Below are 18,243 nucleotides of genomic sequence, written 5' to 3'. Positions count from 1 at the left end.
TTCGGAAGTTTTTCGTCATCACAACATATAACTATATGTTTCCTCCTCAGTTTCGGTTTAGTAATGTATTCAGTAAGACATATATCAGGGGCGGATCCAGGATTTTGAGAAAGGGGGGGCCGACATCCCGATGGTAGCACTTTAGTAATCTGCGTCCTGGGGGAGGGGTCTAGGGGAGGGGCCAGTCCTCCTTGGAAATTTTTGGTTAATTGTGAGTGCTTAGATGCAAAATAGTGAAACATTTCGCCAAAAACTAGAAAACCAGAAACGTTGCAGACACGCTTTTTTGTGCACATATTTTTTCTCGATAGACACATATTTAAGAACGCTCAACAGTGCATGTACAATGCATACACTATTATGTTCAATGAGATAATTATGATATACTTATTAAATGAAAGGGGGGTGTAGGCGGTTTTACACTATCTAACGCAACAAATTTGATTTGCCGACGGATCTGGAAGTGGTGACTGAAATGGGGGAGGGGTCTTAGGGGAGGGGGTGGCCCCCTCCCCTATGGAAATTTTTTAGTTTTGAAACGTCCTCAGATGCAATCTGGTGCATATTTTAAGTCAAATTTGATTTGCCGACGGATCTGGAAGTGGTGACTGAAATGGGGGAGGGGTCTAAGGGGAGGGGGTGTCCCCCTCCCCTTTGGAAATTTTTTAGTTTTGAAACGTCCTTAGATGCAATCTGGTGCATATTTTAAGTCAAATTTGGCACCGTAGAATTTCCATTTCGATATTATTTTTATGGCAGTCGGCAGAAGAAGAATTAATTGGGACCAATTATCGAACTGTGTTTTCTCTTTCACCGATCGTTGAAATAGTGAAACTTCGTGATGAAAATGTTCAGAAAACTTTCCGATAATGAGAAATAACAACATTCATTGATATACAAGCGAGAAACGTTAAAAATTGTGTGCAATTCGTGAGCCGTGCCCTTAAGTTTTCCACGGAGAACGAATGACATCTGCGATGACGTCATTCTGAACAGAGGATAATAACAACATGTTGCACACGATAGCACGACTCATGGGCTACGGCCTATACGGAAGCCTTTAATTCCATTTCTTTCACTGAGTTGCCGGCGATTCTGGCACTCGCTTAGCTGAACCTGGCTACATTAGCTATACTGACGGCCGTGACATTATCAGTTATTTGCCGAGAGGTTTTTAACTTGCAGGCGTCGGGTGATTGGATTGGTGAATCAGTTTATCAGATGAAGAACTGGAAAATCGAAATAACCGATAAAGAAGCTCCGTTCTCCTTTTCTCTATTCAGCTTTCCTTCTTTCTTCCCCTTCCGCTCTCTTCACCTTTTCTCCTTTTGCCGACAGACCCAAAATTTGCCGACAGCGACCAAATTATTATATACACTACCCACCCCCCCCCCACCCCCGCTCGCTACGCCCCTGCACGCGGAATTATCCAAACTGTTTCCAAAAGAACCGATTCTAGCCTATACAAAAGGGCCCAAAATCTCAAAGGTTTACTTGTTAGCTCAAGGTTTTTTCATACTAACGAAGAATCAGCTGACTCTCAAGGTTCACACGAAGCTCTTTTAGATGCTCTTATAGCTGCACTATGAGTCCATAAAAACTCGTGCACAGAAAATAGATGCATTTTGAGAACGAGACGCCCAGGCCAAATATAAAATATTCAAAGGCTACTACTGATGAAGCTCCTCCTATAAAGTTTGAGAGCAGTAACCGGTCTAGTTGGTCATAAGAACCTACACTAGTCTCTCCTACTATTAACAGTACACTCAATTCACCTAATAGGTGCAATTATGTTTCACCACGAGGAGCATGCTATAAGTTCATGTTCCTCGGGCCCTCCCTTAAAAATACTTCAGGTTCTTGGCGACTACGTTGCGTTAGATAGTGTAAAACCGCCTACACCCCTTTCATTGAGATAATTATGATATACTTGCTGTGCATTGATTTTCCCTGACAGTAATAGTCAGCACTATAGTACTGAGCCGTATCTAATTAATACGTGATGTCGCGTAGGCCTGGTAATTGCCTTAGTTTCAAATTTGGAATAAAAACGATCGCGTTTCAGGGAAGAGCAGCTGGATATATATTAGGCTTTTCTTTCACCAAGTTATGCCTATTAGGAATTTGAAGTACTCCCACATAAAAAAAAACGCAACTGATTTCCAAAAAGGGGGGGCCGGGGCCGGGTCGGCCCCCCCCTGGATCCGCCCCTGTATAGTAATTAATAATCATAGGAGAGTGGGAGCGGGCAGCGATTTTTTTCCCCAAACAGGTTTGCAATTGCGTGATTTTACGCCAATCAGATTGCTCGTGACGTCAGCATCAATAATGGGGCATCGCTTCGAAGTTCGGAGACATGCACTGAGTTACACACTGACACTTAATTAAGTCTAGTTACGGGGTTTCCCATCAAACGCCCTAACTTTACTTTTAATGCTTGAATCACATGTTGACCTTACTTATGATACATACGCTACATTCTATTGGGTTCGTGTTTACGTTATTCAAGATTTGTGAGCCGTTCTACTACAATCGGAATTCGTTTCGTGGAATGGGTAGGCCTACACTAAATCAACTTCACGAGTCTTGAATGAATATACGCAAACAGTTTAGTGTACATTATGATATTTTTCGGCACTGCACTGTGTACACAGTTATAATACATATAGGCCACCAGCGCATGTGTGATGTACCTTGTACGAACATTTCACTGTGCGATGTTATCGATTAATGCCTTCACATAAAACTTCGATCAAAGTAGATGATCATACCATACTAGTGTGCTCAATATGTCTAAACCAATTCCAAACACATCTACATAGGCCTATATTAACGAAAAGCTTCGGGTAATTTTGAACGGGCATATCTTCGTTGCAACATGGAGGCAACGAATTGAAGCAGACACTTTGGTTACCTGAAAGTGAAGGTTTCTCTCGTGATGACGTAACTTTTCCGACCAATCATGAGCGCCTATTTACACGCAATTGCAAACCTGTTAGGGAAGAAAAAATCGCGAGCGGGCAGGGGGGGGGGGGGGCGGGGTCCGTGCTCCAGAGAGTGTAATGGTAGCTATGCAACACCGGCTTTCCTATGGGAACACAAATAAAAACTGTTGGGAGGATTTAGGTCAGACCAAGTGCAGAAGGATTTCATGATGAGTACAAGAAGCAGAGTAAAGCGATTCTTGGTCAACTTTGAATTTCACTAAAAACGAATTTTGTTTCAGTATCGTTACTAGACGTTGAATGCAGAAGAATTGTTATTGCCACGGCTCGCCGAGTGACATTTCATTTCTGTTTCTGTAAATTTGTCCTTTCAGGAACTGAAAGTCGCATTCAAGATGGAGTCGAGAACACACAGGATATTTGACTGGAATAATAAAAGTCTATTTACGATGTTTTTCTATTTCACACAGCCCCCCCCCCCCCTCTGAAAATCATGTTATATGTGAGTACACTTTGTCTCACATGTTACTCTTTTCATTCTTACCAGGCCAAGTCTGACAGCAATGCCGTTTAGCTGTTTAACCCCAATGACCGTATTGAACATAAATTACCTGTTCCATATTCCATTTTTTATAGTTCAGACGGAATATATACTTCCGATTATTCTCCTGCGTTACCGTTAGCGTAGCTGAACAGCAATAAAATTTCGCATACTAAGTCTGCCTGCCATTTATGGGCTTCCGTAGTTATAGTAACTGTAACGGTGACATTTGTTTTGAATATCAACCATATGCACCCTTCCCGACTTTAGTACCAACGAGGTAAATGAATCTGGAGAAACTATCACACAGTAAATAAGCGCGTACGCGCGTACCATGTATGGAGGGTCATGTGATGTGTTCCAGGGTGGTACTAATATACTACTCTCCCTATTACGCATGATGATTTCACCCAACTAGTACGTAAATGAGTTTGCGCGCTTAGAGCAGCAGACGACACCCGTTACCTAGCAATAACCGTGCCTGTAGCCTAACGTGATAGCTATATTCCCGTCGAACAGCATTAGGCTCTGTTCCATGGAGAATTCCGTGGTTGCACTGAACTAAACATTTCCCCACATTTCCCATTTCTACACTCACTTATAGCGTGTAGTAATAACGTTAGGCCATATGAGACAAAGCTTGCCCCTAGAGCTGTATTAATAAGTAAGATTATGTAGAAAGCCTGCCTTCATTCAAGAGAATAAGGTTGGACGTTAGCATATTAGCACTATTTCGTAGGCCTGAAGTACCAGTACCTTCTTATGCCGTTAGTTCCCATGTCCGAACCGACCAATCTTTCACGAAGTCACCAACACTGTTCTCGAACTGCTACAGAGAAATATCAGTATAGTACCACCCTGGAACACATCACATGACCCTCCATACATGGTACGCGCGCACCCAATTGACATGAATCCTCCAGATTCATTTACCTCGTTGCTTTAGTACATGGTTAATGTGTATGACTGGTGTTTCGACGATGCATTGGTCTTGTTTCAACAAATGCTAGGCCTAGGTAGGCCTTCATCGTTAAATTTTACTAACAAAGGTAGCCTTCCAAACAATTTCTCTCAAAGTTATTTCTCTTCCCATCAGTGTGTACTCGGCAGCTTTTGCTTCATGACAGGCAATGACTAATAGAATTAGGATATAGTCGTCACATCTAGTTAGTGCTACATGATTGGGCCTGAAACTTTGAAAGTCCTGTTTCGCGAATTTGATTAACATGTTTTAGCGTGAAACTGATAGGCCTAGGGCCTACTAACGTTGTGGCCTATGAAGTCCAAGGCCAAACATTATGTGTATATATTTTTAGGTCATGCCTTGGCAAGCCTATAACAACCGGTAGCAAGGATGCAGTTGTGTGCCTTTGCTTAACATTTGTGTGGTATAATTTCTTATTCTGAGCCGGCAAACTTTACTCTAGCCTACATCAAGTTAACTCTTCTACGTCTAGCCTAATGACATGAGCTTTGGACATGTAGCATAGCGTAACCAACAATATACATGTTTGATAATAAACATTGTTATGTTATAACAGCTGTCCTGAGTGAACAACATTAACACAGGGATAAGGGCTATGCCTAGTTTGATGCAACTCTTGGTAAATGTTTTGTGCATTCTATTGTTTTAATTTGAACATGGCACATCAGATCAGGTCATCTTGAAATGACATGTTTTGAATAGAGTGAGAACTTGAAGTTCTGGAGGAAGGCAATTTAATTTGTAAACATGAAAACTGGTGGGACTAAAACTCCCCCAACTACAGTATATACTGTAGGTCTATGCCCAACTAGACTGTCCTAGAATTGAAAAGATATTAGTGATATTGTGTGATAGGAAATGCCAGAATGATGTGTTAGAGGTATAACCTTAGCCATGGGCGGCGATCATGGGGGGGACTGGGGGGACATGTTTCCCCCAATATTTTAGGTGGGGGGATATAGTATCTAATATCCCCACAATATTTGGTGGCATAGTTTTCTTTTGTGGCTATAAATAGAAAATAATGTGTGAGATTATTTATCCAAATCATACTTGGCGGTGGCTAAAACTTCATCTAACATATGCTGCATGAGGTAAATGACTGTTCGTAGTTGTTTCTGTGACCTGTGACCGTATAGCCAGTTGTCTGTACATCTCTTGTGTATGAGTGTAAAGTACGTATACAATCATATGATCCACATCGATATGGGTTCACTGGGTTTCCATCTGGCCTGTTTCCTACAAGATTTCTAACCGCAGGCGCGCAGCCAAGGGGGGGCCAAGGGGGCGAGCCCCCCCCATCGAGCATACTTTTTGTATTTTTATGATATCGCTAGTAATTTCAAATAGAAAAATTCTTAGATGCAACTTACATGGCCTGGAAAGTGCCATTTCCAGCGATCTGGGTATGGGCGCAGATCCTGGTGGGGACAGCAGGACGCGTCCCCATCAACTTTTTCAGTGGTGTGGACATGGTATACCGTGTCCTCACCAATTTGTCTTGACCAAACGCTGCATTTCAAATTCCCATGTATTGAACTTTGGCGCAGTTTGATCCAGCATTGTGCAAATGACATGCAGTAGTTCTCATTTTATTATATTTATCCACAGTTGTTAAATATTGGACGGATACATCATTTGCGGCAGTCTATAATGTTTTCTGGGAGAGGACCCCAGACTCATCGTATGCAAAAGTCTACTTGGATTATTTGTCACCTGATTTTTTTTCTGCATACGCCCATGTATTTCCCCAAACTAAATTACTAAGCCATGAGATCTAAAATTTAAGGAGGTTTGGGAGCATCATTGGGTCTGGGAAGTGTTATTTCTGGCGATCTGAGAGGAACATTTGCCAAAAAAATTCTTGTACGCTACGCGCGAACCCATGGTCGCGCTCCGCTTAGATAATATCAGAGAACAGAAACGCATCCCCAACATTATCCAAGACTGATCTGCACCCATGGATCTGGGAGGCATTCTCGGCAACCATTTTCAGTTTCGCGCCAACTCATGGTGGCGCTACGCTTAGATAGTTTGCCTTCAAGCTTCGCCCCTCCCTTGGCAAATTCCTGGCTACGCGCCTGTCTAATCGATATGAAGTAGCTAGACAGACCACATCCGTAATGAAATTTGGTTTGCCGATAAAAAGGAAAATATGGCTGTATATATATATATATACAAAATATCACGAAGTGCGCGAACAATTTTGGGGATGAAAGTTGCTACGCGCCTGCACCCAAGCAAATGTTCCCCCCAGTATTTGAAACAAATCGCCGCCCCTGCCCTTTGCAATAAACAAAGGAATGCTAAAAAGATCATTCCAAAACTTATTTTTTATGTTGCACAAATGGTACTACTGTACATGTCATTTAAATAAAGTCTTGTTCTATGATGGCTTCTGGTACCATATTCAAACACCAATGTCCTATAGTATTTGCATATATTTAAGTGAAACAGCTCATTAATATTGATCGGAGAATCTGGCTCTATTCAGTTTGTTAATGCAGAAAATGTCATCAATGCCAATTTTTTTTTCTTCGACAGGATCATTCATTTTAGAATTGACAACATTCAAGCATGTCTGCTTTGGCAATCCGTTTAGCATGTCACCTTACTGAAGAGCTATTTGGTGAAACTGTTGAGAAAGTTTGCTGGTTTCTTCTAGAGAATGGTGCAAGTTCATTGCAAACAATTGCTACCAGGACCAAGGTGCCCAGGACTGAGGTATATGAGCCTGCCAACTTCAATTAGCATATTGCTTTATAGTGGGTGTTTCTTGCCAACAATCTTTCAATTCTGCTAAAAATTATATAGATGACTCTGCCTGATGAGAAGACTTCCATGAACTGTCCCATATTTTTAAATAGCAAAGCAAAATATTTAAATTTAAAGCAAATAATTTGTCAATATATTTGTCAAAAACTGGAAAACAGTTGAATCACTTGTTTCTTTGTCAATGTTTTGGGTTGGTAGTGCTATGTTGGTAGTACTATCATTACTGAATCTCTGACATCTCTACATATGTACCTGTTTGATTATCATGCAATGAGTACTGTACAATGATGAAAGGTGGGCAGGTATGTAAGGAGTGGTTAGAATTCACAGCCGCCAGTAGTTTTGACGGACAAAGATTCTGTAACAGTGACATGTATAGTGATATGTCAGCCTTCTCTAAAATACATTGATATGTATTGAAGCCAAAACCAAAAAATAAATCAAGCAATGAAGACCAAAGCAGTATCTCTAAGGTTTGAGTGGTTTCTCTTCAAAATAATCACACTTATAGGCTTAAAAATATCGGTATTAAAAATACCGATATGTAGCTGACATAATGATATATACTGTGACATGTACTCAACGACATTTAACACATTTCAGGTATCAATTTGCGGTTATTGATATATATCTTGCAGAATATTATCATATTTTTGATGAGGTTTTGAAATTCTGTATGACTATGGACCAGAAAGCTCACAGCATAGATGGCAATACTCTGCGGTTAATTCAATTTGGAAACTGTTAGCTTTAAAGAACACCATACTGATACATGTTGCTGTTCAGCAACAGAAATGTTGGCATGAACCCCATTTCAGTTTACATTGTTCATGTACTGTACCTTTTAGAACATGGCTGTATATCGTTGCAAACATGGATATATCTTTGAGAATAGCATATTTAGTGAGCCTTTTGGTTTGTCATGTAGCCCTCCATGTGGCTGACTGTGGTGTTTGTGGACAATGTTGTATCATTTTCTTGCTCTGATAAGTAACCTAAAATTAAACATATTTAGAGCCAATCTGTGAAAACATTTATAAGAAGCTGATTTCAACTGATTTGGTAGGTAGTGATGTCAAGATACTTTACCAAAATATAAGTACTTAGGTGGAATAGGGGATAGGGAAGTTTGTATAATATGGTTAACTTTGGGTTTATGTGCCTTTTCAGTGATAAAACTACAGTACCATTTTGACCTCATATTGGAGGTCAAGATTTGGTTCTATGGGTCCTACATTATGTTATATTTTGATTCCTATTGGTGAACTTTAATTCAGGGATACTATGATGAGTTTAAGGAAAAGGGGAACCGTTATTACCTGTTGAAAATCAAGATCACAACAAATATTGCTTACTTATGTACCACAGGCAGGTACTGTATAGAATTATGAATGATGTTGAAGTCAGTTTCATTTTAGATAATCTGATGTTTTACATGAGGTAAAGTGGTAAACCATAATATACAGTAAGATCTTATAGAAAATTAATGTGCCATCGAAAAATTTACAACGAAACTATCAAGTTTGATTAATCTAAATTAACAAATTTTTTTTGTCTCAACAGGTGAAGAAGGCCCTGTGCGTTATGATCAATCACAGGATCGCATCATTCGAATCGAACAAGAAGAACTTGGTGGAATACTCTGTGAGTGTCAACCGATGCTTGCTCTTGGCTCGGTACCCAAGATTCATCTACTGTGCTAAGATGCTGTATGACGATGCTGGAGAATTGATAGTTGAGGAGATTCTGCACGGTGGTCAGATGACGATGACTGTGGTACTTCAGAATGTCACAGAGAGGCTTCAAAAGGCAGTAGGAGGTATTAATATTGGGGGCGGGGGAGGAGGGTGAGAGGAGGGGAGTTGTCTGGTCCCTCAGAATAAAAAACAAAATGATAAAATAAAGGGAATAATTTATCCAGTATGGATACATCACAAAATGCTATGCGAAAATTGTCAGCTTGCTATAAATACACAACCCAAAAGATGTGTAGCACTTTTTGACACAGGAACAATAGTATTTCATGAGAGACAAAACAAAAACAACAATAAAAGGCAGTAGGAGGTATTAATATTGGGGGCAGGGAGGGAAGGGGGAGGAGGGGATTTGCCTGGTTCCCTCATAATAAAAACAAAATGATGAAATAAAGGGAATAATTTATCCAGTATTGTATCTCAAAATGCTATGCAGAAATTGTCAGATTGCTATAAATATACAACCCAAAAGATTGTGTAGCACTTTTTGACACAGAAACAATAGTATTTCATATGAGACAAAACTTCAGAGCCTTCATAAACTACTACACAAAAGATTTGAACATTAAATTATTCCCTGAAATATGTTTAAAAAAAAACTTTTTAACTATTCAAAGTCCGATCGACACTCTGTGAGTGAGAATAGTTATTGAAGGAAGTTCTAATGAAGATGTATTATTACTTTGATTTTGTTTACAGATAGCAAGAAAATTGAGACGTCTATGGTCCGTGGTAAGTTCATCAAGTTGGTTGAGACCAGGTTTATTCAGAGAGTACCCAACCCAGAGAGTGAAGCTGTCCAAGAAGCAACTTCTGACCCTGATGTGGCTCGACAGCAGGCAGCTCTTTACAGACTTCCTTCCTTTGTACATGACATTGGTAAATATGATGCTTGTAGTTAGGATTGGCACTTTACTGTTGGTTATGTCTGTATATACTGTAGTAGGTGATGATGTCAGCCACAGAAATGTTTGGATCAAAACCATAGTGAGGGAAGGGGGGGGTGGGGGGTGAAGGAGCATAGAGAAACATAGTTTCATTATCTTTCTGCTCTAATTATGTTTTGTACTATGTTACCAGTTGCCAAACAAATCACATCCATTTTATGACATGTTTTCAGTGTTGTAGATACATGTATAACTTTTCTGTGGGGTGGGGGGGGGGAAGAATGGTGGATTAAGAAAATGGGATGGGAACATGATTTGTATTAAATTGTGCACCAGAATAACAAAAAGGGACAAAGATTTCTCACATCACTTGGAAATTATGATTTATCTTCCCTCCTCACTTCTACGTCTGCAGTCAGCATATTCTTAATTGAACATCTGTGACTTACTTGTTTTACTCTCCTCTCCTACACTAGTTACATGACAGTATATTCTCAAGTATAAAAGAGTGTTTGTTATTGACCTATAAAATCATTGCTTAGGTAAATCAAGGACCAAATACGCTGCTTGATAAAAGTGCAACGCTCAAAGCAAAATTGTAGATGAGTATAACAGAACACTGGCCTTTCACCTGCACTGTTTGAGTAAAGATGATATTCATAACCCAAAGTATTTTCTATCCTACGAAGGAACCCCTCTAGGGAAACGGAAGAGAGACCCCAAAGAGGATGAAGCCGGACGTAGATCGAAGAGAGCAAAGACAGACGATCTAGGAGAATCGGAGGTACAGTAGAGAGAGATACAAGGAAAATACAAACTTATGAGTTGTCGATACTTTTCTTCTTAAAGTTAAAAAACGTCTTTAACGAATTTTATGATCACATAATAAATGCATATTCATAGATTGATAGTGAAGTTATAAAACATAGTTTCAGATGAGTATCCCTATGTGTAGTCTCAAAGAGTGATTCATAAATGCAGGGATACATGTGGTATTACCACATTATCCAAATGATCAGTGTGACAGTATTCTCAATTGGGCCTGTGTGGCCCATATTTATTTATAAATTATGTCGTTTGAGAAATCTTCATTTTCATATTATTTTGCAGTATTATATTGATGAGGACATTCTATGGCAGGCCAATTTGGACAGATTTCACCAGTATTTCAGGGACCATGAAATTGTCAGTGCTGCATTGAAAAGCAATGGCTCAGTGAGTAATATGTTAGTTATACATCTTGTAATACTTTATCAATACTTCCTTTCCTTGATGTCTAAGTATAATTTCTTCGGTACTTTATCCACTATTTCTTGTCAGTAATATCTTTGTTATTTTGTGGGTCCAACATGTTCGATGTGTGTTTATGTCAGTAAGTACGTATATTGGTTTATTCTTGCTTTGCATTTGGTACGTTTCGTTGACCTATTTTTTTGTGGAAAAAATGTAGTCATGCCAACATTGACATTTTTAAAATTTTTATATCTCATCTAGCTGGCCTCAGAAATTGTCCGCACTATGCTGAGAATTAGCGAAGTCACAACAGACAAACTAGAAGTAGCGACTACGCCTACCTCTTACCACGATATCTTCAGGGCCTTGCCAGCGAACCTGAACATCGATAGAAACAAGTTTGATCAATACCTCAAGATACTGACGGAGAACCAGGTAATCTATGTACATTGATATTCACAAAGAAGAAAGAAGAGAACAATAAACTTTCCACTTGACTAAATCACAGATCAACCAGGCAGTCTTCATTTTAACTTGTCAAGAATAGAGTAAATAACTTGCATCCTTAGAAGTGCAAAATAGAGAGATTGTAGAGGACCAGGTATTTCTCATTTGTGATCAGGGTATCACCATACAGAACCATGTCCTTTTGAATAATATGTACACACTGTAAGGTGTGTTAGAACTTGGCAATTATTAATAAAGTTATTATATTAAAATAATTTATGTTAATATATGATAGTAATTGTTTTTCAGACTAGCTAAAGAACCAAGTGCAATCATGTAAATAACATATAGTTAGTTTAAATGGAAAACTAAATATATTATCACTGTACAGCACCAGGTCCTGTCAATTAATGTGCATACAGTATAAAGGAGACTAAGAACCAGGTACTTGTCATTTAATGTGCATGCAGTATAAACATAGAGAACCAAATACAACCATGTTACTTTGTGTAGTTAAATTGTAGAAAACCACGTACAGGTATTTTCCTCTATGTTTACACAGTAGGGCCATAGGAGACCGGTGCCATTGCCACATAGTACCATCAAAACCAATTGTTTCATGTTGACTTACGCTTTTTTCTTTTTGGTCACAGACTAGGATTGTCCGCAAGGTCAGTGAAGCGGGAGGCAGACTGTATGATATTGGTATCCTTTTAATAAAGTGACATCATTTGTGGTGTCATCATGTTGCAGATACTCTGGTTGAGTATATGAGATGAGATGTCACATGAGTGTCTCACATCATTTGTGATGTCATCATGTAGCAGATACTCTAGATGAGTATATGAGATGAGATGTCACATGAGTGTCTCACATCATTTGTGATGTCATCATGTAGCAGATACTCTAGCTGAGTATAAGAGATGAGAATTCACATGAGTGTCTCATATCATTTGTGATGTCATTATGTAGCAGATACTCTAGCTGAGTATATGAGATGAGAATTCACATGAGTGTCTCACATCATTTGTGGTGTCATCTTGTAGCAGGTGCTCTAGCTGAGTATATGAGATGAGATGTCACATGAGTGTCTCACATCATTTGTGATGTCATCATGTAGCAGATACTATAGCTGAGTATATGAGATGAGATGTCACATGAGTGTCTCACATCATTTGTGATGTCATCATATGGCAGATACTCTAGCTGAGTATATGAGATGAGATGTCACATGAGTGTCTCACATCATTTGTGATGTCATCATATGGCAGATACTCTAGCTGAGTATATGAGATGAGATGTCACATGAGTGTCTCACATCATTTGTGATGTCATCATGTAGCAGATACTCTAGCTGAGTATATGAGATGAGATGTCACATGAGTGTCTCACATCATTCGTGATGTCATCATGTAGCAGATACTCTAGCTGAGTATATGAGATGAGAATTCACATGAGTGTCTCATATCATTTGTGATGTCATCATGTAGCAGATACTCCAGCTGAGTATATGAGATGAGAATTCACATGAGTGTCTCACATCATTTGTGATGTCATCTTGTAGCAGGTGCTCTAGCTGAGTATATGAGATGAGATGTCACATGAGTGTCTCACATCATTTGTGATGTCATCATGTAGCAGGTACTCTAGCTGAGTATATGAGATGAGATGTCACATGACTGTCTCCTATCTCAGATAGTCGGACTACAAAGTCTATCCAATTATAAAAGAGATACAGAGAGATTTGCAATAAGATCATCTGTAAAATTTGAAATTATTATAAGAGACTTAAACAATGTAATTGTTAATAGTAATCCATTATGTGTATGTAGTCATTGTATTATAGTCATTACATATGAAGTTCCAACTTTGAGTCTACCATACACATAATTGGTCTTCAGAAGTTTGGTGAAAATATATTTACCCTTTACTAAATGAAATCACTTCAATGTAGAGAAATGTGTGTAGGTAAGAAGAAATGTGTGTAGGTGAGAGCTGGGATATGTTGTGGACTGAGGGGGGGGTGGGGTGAGGGGCAAGGGGAGGGGATGATGGGCAAAGATTATTTGTTATCTCAGAGGATTTCCTTGATGCACTTCAGGATATAATCTCTAATTGACCGTAACTATAATATCAGATTTGCAGAAGGGTTCTCTGGCTGTGACATTATCTTGTATCGAATCAGTTGTACAAGAAAGATTTGGATCAAAGAGTCATCGCATCTTCAAGCTACTGGTCCTTAAGAAGTATCTGGAGCATAAACAGGTTAGGAAACACTGTCCGATAGGGACTGAAGACTAGTTACGAAAGCACTGCAAACCATATGCATAGTCCTGGGAAGCTATGTCAAACTATGAAAGAAGAAGTATTTAGTTTATATGACTATGTTTCTTTGTAGATAAAATAGGTTTCGGATTTAATTCCACATTTGCGTTGTATACTTAATGTTTCTTAACTGGTTTGTAGCAAAGACCATGAGTACAATTAAGAACCTATGCCTACGTATGCACAGGTAACACACAACTGTTATGTAGCCTACAGTGGCTTGCTGTGGATAATTTGGGCAACAAAATGTTTAGGATCGAATCAAATTTATTAAATACTTTGCTCATAAAAAGCCAGGAAAGTTCCTTTTGTTTGATCAATTGCATTCTAAAAATATTAAGTTTGGTAAAATAACCAAACCCAAAGAGATGCGTCTTAATTAACATTGAACTATATAAACATGGACTAAGTACCTGAACAAAAGACCCATTAATCAACTTTTTAATGATTTGCTCAAAAGGACTTCTTTTTTGTGTGTATTCCTTTAACACTCACAAGATTGAGTCGAATGTACTCATACCAGCTAAAGAGGCTAAAGAGCTCCTCTATCAGATGTTTGCAGAGGGCTTTGTGAGCGTTCAGGAACTGTCCAAGGCTCCCGATCATGCACCCTCTAGGACCTACTACCCGTTCTTTGTGAATTTAGACCAGGTGTCACTTCAACTGAGGGAGAGATGTTACAAGACTCTTGCTAATCTCATTGCAAGAAGAAAGTTTGAAAGAAACGAAAATAGGTGAGACTACTTGTCTTTGATATTTTGACTAATCGTCCCTTGTCATCTTCTTGTGACCTCATAGCTACATCTTTTCCCTAATTTTACAGGTGATTTTCACTCCTTGTATAACTGTAATGCCCCTCATATATTTCACTGCTAGTAATAGTTACTTTTGTAATTAAAGAAACTTTCCACAGCTTTAGAAGATGATTGTGCTAGTGATAAAATGATACCGCCATAAGTGTCAAACAGATACTGAAAAGATCTAGAGAGTCAGAGGACTTTGAAAAATTAATATATCAGAGTCAAATCTAGACACTTAGTACTAGAAAACAGTTTGTGTGAGTCTACAAAACTTTGTGTGAGTCTGCAATGCTTTGCGTTAGTCTGCAATGCTTTGCGTTAGTCTGCAATGATTTGCGTGAGTCTGCAATGCTTTGCGTGAATCATCAAAGCTTTGTGTGAGTCTGCAATGCTTTTCATGAGTCTACAACACTTTTTATGGATTTGCAACACTTTTTATGAGTCTACAACAGTTTGTCTACATCAGTCTACAGACGTTGCATAAGTCATCAACACTCTTTACGAGTCTACAAAATTCAACCGAGTCTTTACAACATTTTGTGTGAATCTACAACACTTTGCATGAGTCTAAATTACCTTCAAAGCAGCTTTACATGCACTACATGTAAAGTGGGTATATCAGATTCGTCTAACCTGCTGCTCATGGTACATTTTCAGGCAAGATGCAGTTCTTCAGAGCATATCCATTAAACATAGTATTTATTTGCTTTAAAGAAGCTCCTTGCTTCGCGGTTGACAGAGGTTTGATGCTCTGTTACTCTACATGCCCCATAACCATGCATAGTATTGCCTTACTTAGTCCAGCTTTGTCTCAAATAATGAAGGAAAAAGTCATATTTTTTCTTCCGAGAATGATTGACATGCTTCTTAAATGTTATTAATTCTAAATAATAGAAGCAAACGTACTTGCATAGAATGGAATTAGTACTCACTTGTTAGGTATGGTACATTGGGGGGAAAATTTTTGTGATAGAGAAATGTACAGAAATAGCCCTTTTTATTATAGCCCTGTATGCCTCTAAAGTAGCCGGGCGACAACTCCCTGTTTCTTGATTTAAAACGAAGATGTTTTTTCTACATTTCAGACGTCTGATTGACAAGGCTCAGCGGGTGGAGGTGATAGCCGCCTCGTTCAAGAGCGACGGAGCAGATGCATCTCACATAGCGGAAATAGAAGAAATGATAACACCCACAGAACAGGAGCAACTCAAGAACCACAAGACACGAATGGCAAAGTATGTCAATATTAATATAATGTAATATACAGACTGCTTGTTAGAGGCAGAATAACTAATTCAATTGTGATTTATACCCGTATTGTGTGCGTTGTCTTTGTTATTGACTTATTGCAGCAGTATTAAGTTACCTCTTGCCCATTGGCAGATAAACCTCTAGGAACGGACTGGGCCCATAAGGCAGAATCACTAATGTGGAGAGAGCTTTATGTGATAATGTATCTGGGAAAATGTCTGTCTCTTTTTTTAAAAAGCCTACTTTCACAATTCCTGGCTGGTTTATGTGAAATTTGCAATGAAGGTGCCACATTGGGACGGCAATACACCTTGCTCATGAATAGATGATTGTATACAGAGAAGTTGTCAGTTTTGCAATTTTCTGTGTCTTAGCATTCTTTTTAAAGTTCTCACTCCTTTGATAATGTGGATATACGATATGGTAGTGAGCTTTATCTGGAGGGAGGAAGCTCATCAGGGTGCAGAACAGCGGAACGTTTCAAGCCATTGTCAGATCCTTCCTATGCCGATTAGGTACTTACCCATACATGTGTCAATTGCATTGAAAGTGTGTCACCCCTTACCCTCAATTGATATTTGATGTCAGTTTATCCCAGTCTAAGCAGGAAATGGTCTCAGCTTGGTGGCCATGAATAATTTGCTAGAATTACTTTCAGGGCAGAATTTGCTGGTCAGTATAACCTGATTCCCTTGTGTTGTTGAGCTACCAGTGCTTTATCACATCGGCCATGGAGCTATATGCATAGTTTAGTACTTTAAATAGTGCACACATACAACACTGAAAGTATGCATGGCAGCCCTCCACAGAATTGGTTTTTCCTTTCACAGATGATGGGTTGAGCCACTCCAGCATTACTGCTTTAGTTTCCACCTCAAATGCATTTTGGGACCATTTGGGCCCCCATTTTCTTGACATTGCAATAATGCTGCAACCAAATATCTGGTATATGTAGGCCATTTTGGGCCTGGTGGGCTCAATTTGATTTCCACCTCAATGTTCTATGTATGTAATGCTGATGATTTTGAAACCTTTCATGCCTTTCCGGCTTGCCATTCTTCCTCTACAGATTAGAAACCAGCGAGTTACAACTTGATGAGATGTTATTTACCCTTGAAAACTTTCTCAGCTACCAACAGCGGGTTGTAATTGTAGACAAGTCGAAAACAAAAGGTCCAAATTCGAGGTGACAGCTTCAACCAGGAAGAAGAAAAAAGTTGGAACTTCATAAAGAGGAATCTCTGTTTTGAAAGAAACTTCATATACCTTGTATGAAGATGGCTTCCTATTTCTGTTTTTGAAGAAATGCTATGCATCGGCAATGCTGGTTAATAATGCATTGACCAATTTTTGTTGTTATAGTCTTTTCCCAATTACTGGGGTTGGATCACCTATGCGAGAATATCATCCATAGAAGACATTAGTATTTTTAAATGTAAAATGAATTTATGACATTTATCAATGAGAGTGTGCAGTTTCCCTCTTCTCAAAGAAACAGGAAATCTTTGCTGCTGCAAGATTTATGCTCTTGTGTTTTCATGAACAAATGGAGTTAGTACCATCTCAACGGAAGGATTAAGTTTAAGAAAATGTTTCAGGAACCTTTATTTGCAAAGTCATTTTTGTTTTTCTGAAGTTGTCTTGTGACATAAATGAGTCATTGTAATTTTGCTTGATAAACAATATAAAACAAATAACAATGTTATATTAATATTTCATTGCGACAAATTAATAAGGCTCTTGAGTGCATAGATTTTTTATTGACTGTAAATGCTCCACTTCAGAAGACTCATTTTGTCAAAAGCACTTGAAAATATCGGCAGGTATCCTCCCCTATTGCCATTATAGATTACTCTCAGTTTTAGATTTTATCGGAATATCATTAAACGGGGGTTTTCCTCATGACAGTCTACACCAACTTTATCCAATGTTTTGATGTGTGGTACTGAGAGAGGCTTTAAACATAGCAAGCAGGCTTGGGATATTTTTGACCCTTCAAAACAGTGAGAGGGTCAAGAATATTTGCTTTGAGCATTGTTTAATTAATATTTGTTGACATGGTACAATTTTGTCCAAGGTTTATATTTCATCTTTTCATTTCCAAGCAATCCTTGCTGGATCCATTAAGAACCATCTTTCCATTGGGACTGATTGATCACCGCACAGCCTACATGAAACTCAAGAAATAAACAGAGGAAAGAACAAATTCATATTTGATTTATGACTCTATATTTCTCATCTTTATTTCATAATTATATTTCCCTTTACCATTATAGTTACTGTTTTGTTGTTTTCTGTTG

General features: G+C 38.7%; 1 protein-coding gene across 3 annotated transcripts; it reads left to right on the top strand.

Annotated features, from left to right (window-relative positions):
* The first annotated feature begins 4,428 nt into the window (after nt 1-4,428).
* On the top strand, nt 4,429-18,153 carry LOC139978685 (DNA-directed RNA polymerase III subunit RPC3-like). Of its 3 annotated transcripts, none has more exons than XM_071989087.1 (12): nt 4,429-4,502; nt 7,016-7,195; nt 8,810-9,065; nt 9,700-9,879; nt 10,577-10,671; nt 10,998-11,102; nt 11,382-11,555; nt 12,221-12,272; nt 13,705-13,832; nt 14,391-14,626; nt 15,778-15,927; nt 17,013-18,153. In XM_071989087.1, the coding sequence occupies exons 2-12, from the start codon at nt 7,049-7,051 to the stop codon at nt 17,131-17,133; spliced, it is 1,644 nt and encodes a 547-aa protein (XP_071845188.1). In that variant the 5' UTR covers nt 4,429-4,502; nt 7,016-7,048; the 3' UTR covers nt 17,134-18,153. The 3 variants fall into 3 exon arrangements, with proteins under 3 accessions (XP_071845188.1, XP_071845187.1, XP_071845189.1); XM_071989086.1 differs by having other exon boundaries at nt 4,429-4,535; XM_071989088.1 differs by lacking the exon at nt 4,429-4,502 and adding an exon at nt 4,580-5,090.
* Nucleotides 18,154-18,243: the final 90 nt, after the last annotated feature.

This window comes from Apostichopus japonicus, chromosome 13 (genome assembly GCF_037975245.1).
Source record: "Apostichopus japonicus isolate 1M-3 chromosome 13, ASM3797524v1, whole genome shotgun sequence".
NCBI classification, from domain to species: domain Eukaryota; kingdom Metazoa; phylum Echinodermata; class Holothuroidea; order Aspidochirotida; family Stichopodidae; genus Apostichopus; species Apostichopus japonicus.
Note: the sequence above shows the minus strand (reverse complement) of the source record. Positions and strands in the feature narration are given on the sequence as shown.

Bases quoted from the DNA above. Each gene is read 5' to 3' on its own strand.
- LOC139978685 (XM_071989087.1), top strand. From the start codon at position 7,049: ATGTCTGCTTTGGCAATCCGTTTAGCATGTCACCTTACTGAAGAGCTA. The intron at 10,672-10,997 runs GTACAGTAGAGA...ATTATTTTGCAG, and splicing joins ACGATCTAGGAGAATCGGAG to TATTATATTGATGAGGACAT. The intron at 15,928-17,012 runs GTATGTCAATAT...CTTCCTCTACAG, and splicing joins CACAAGACACGAATGGCAAA to ATTAGAAACCAGCGAGTTAC.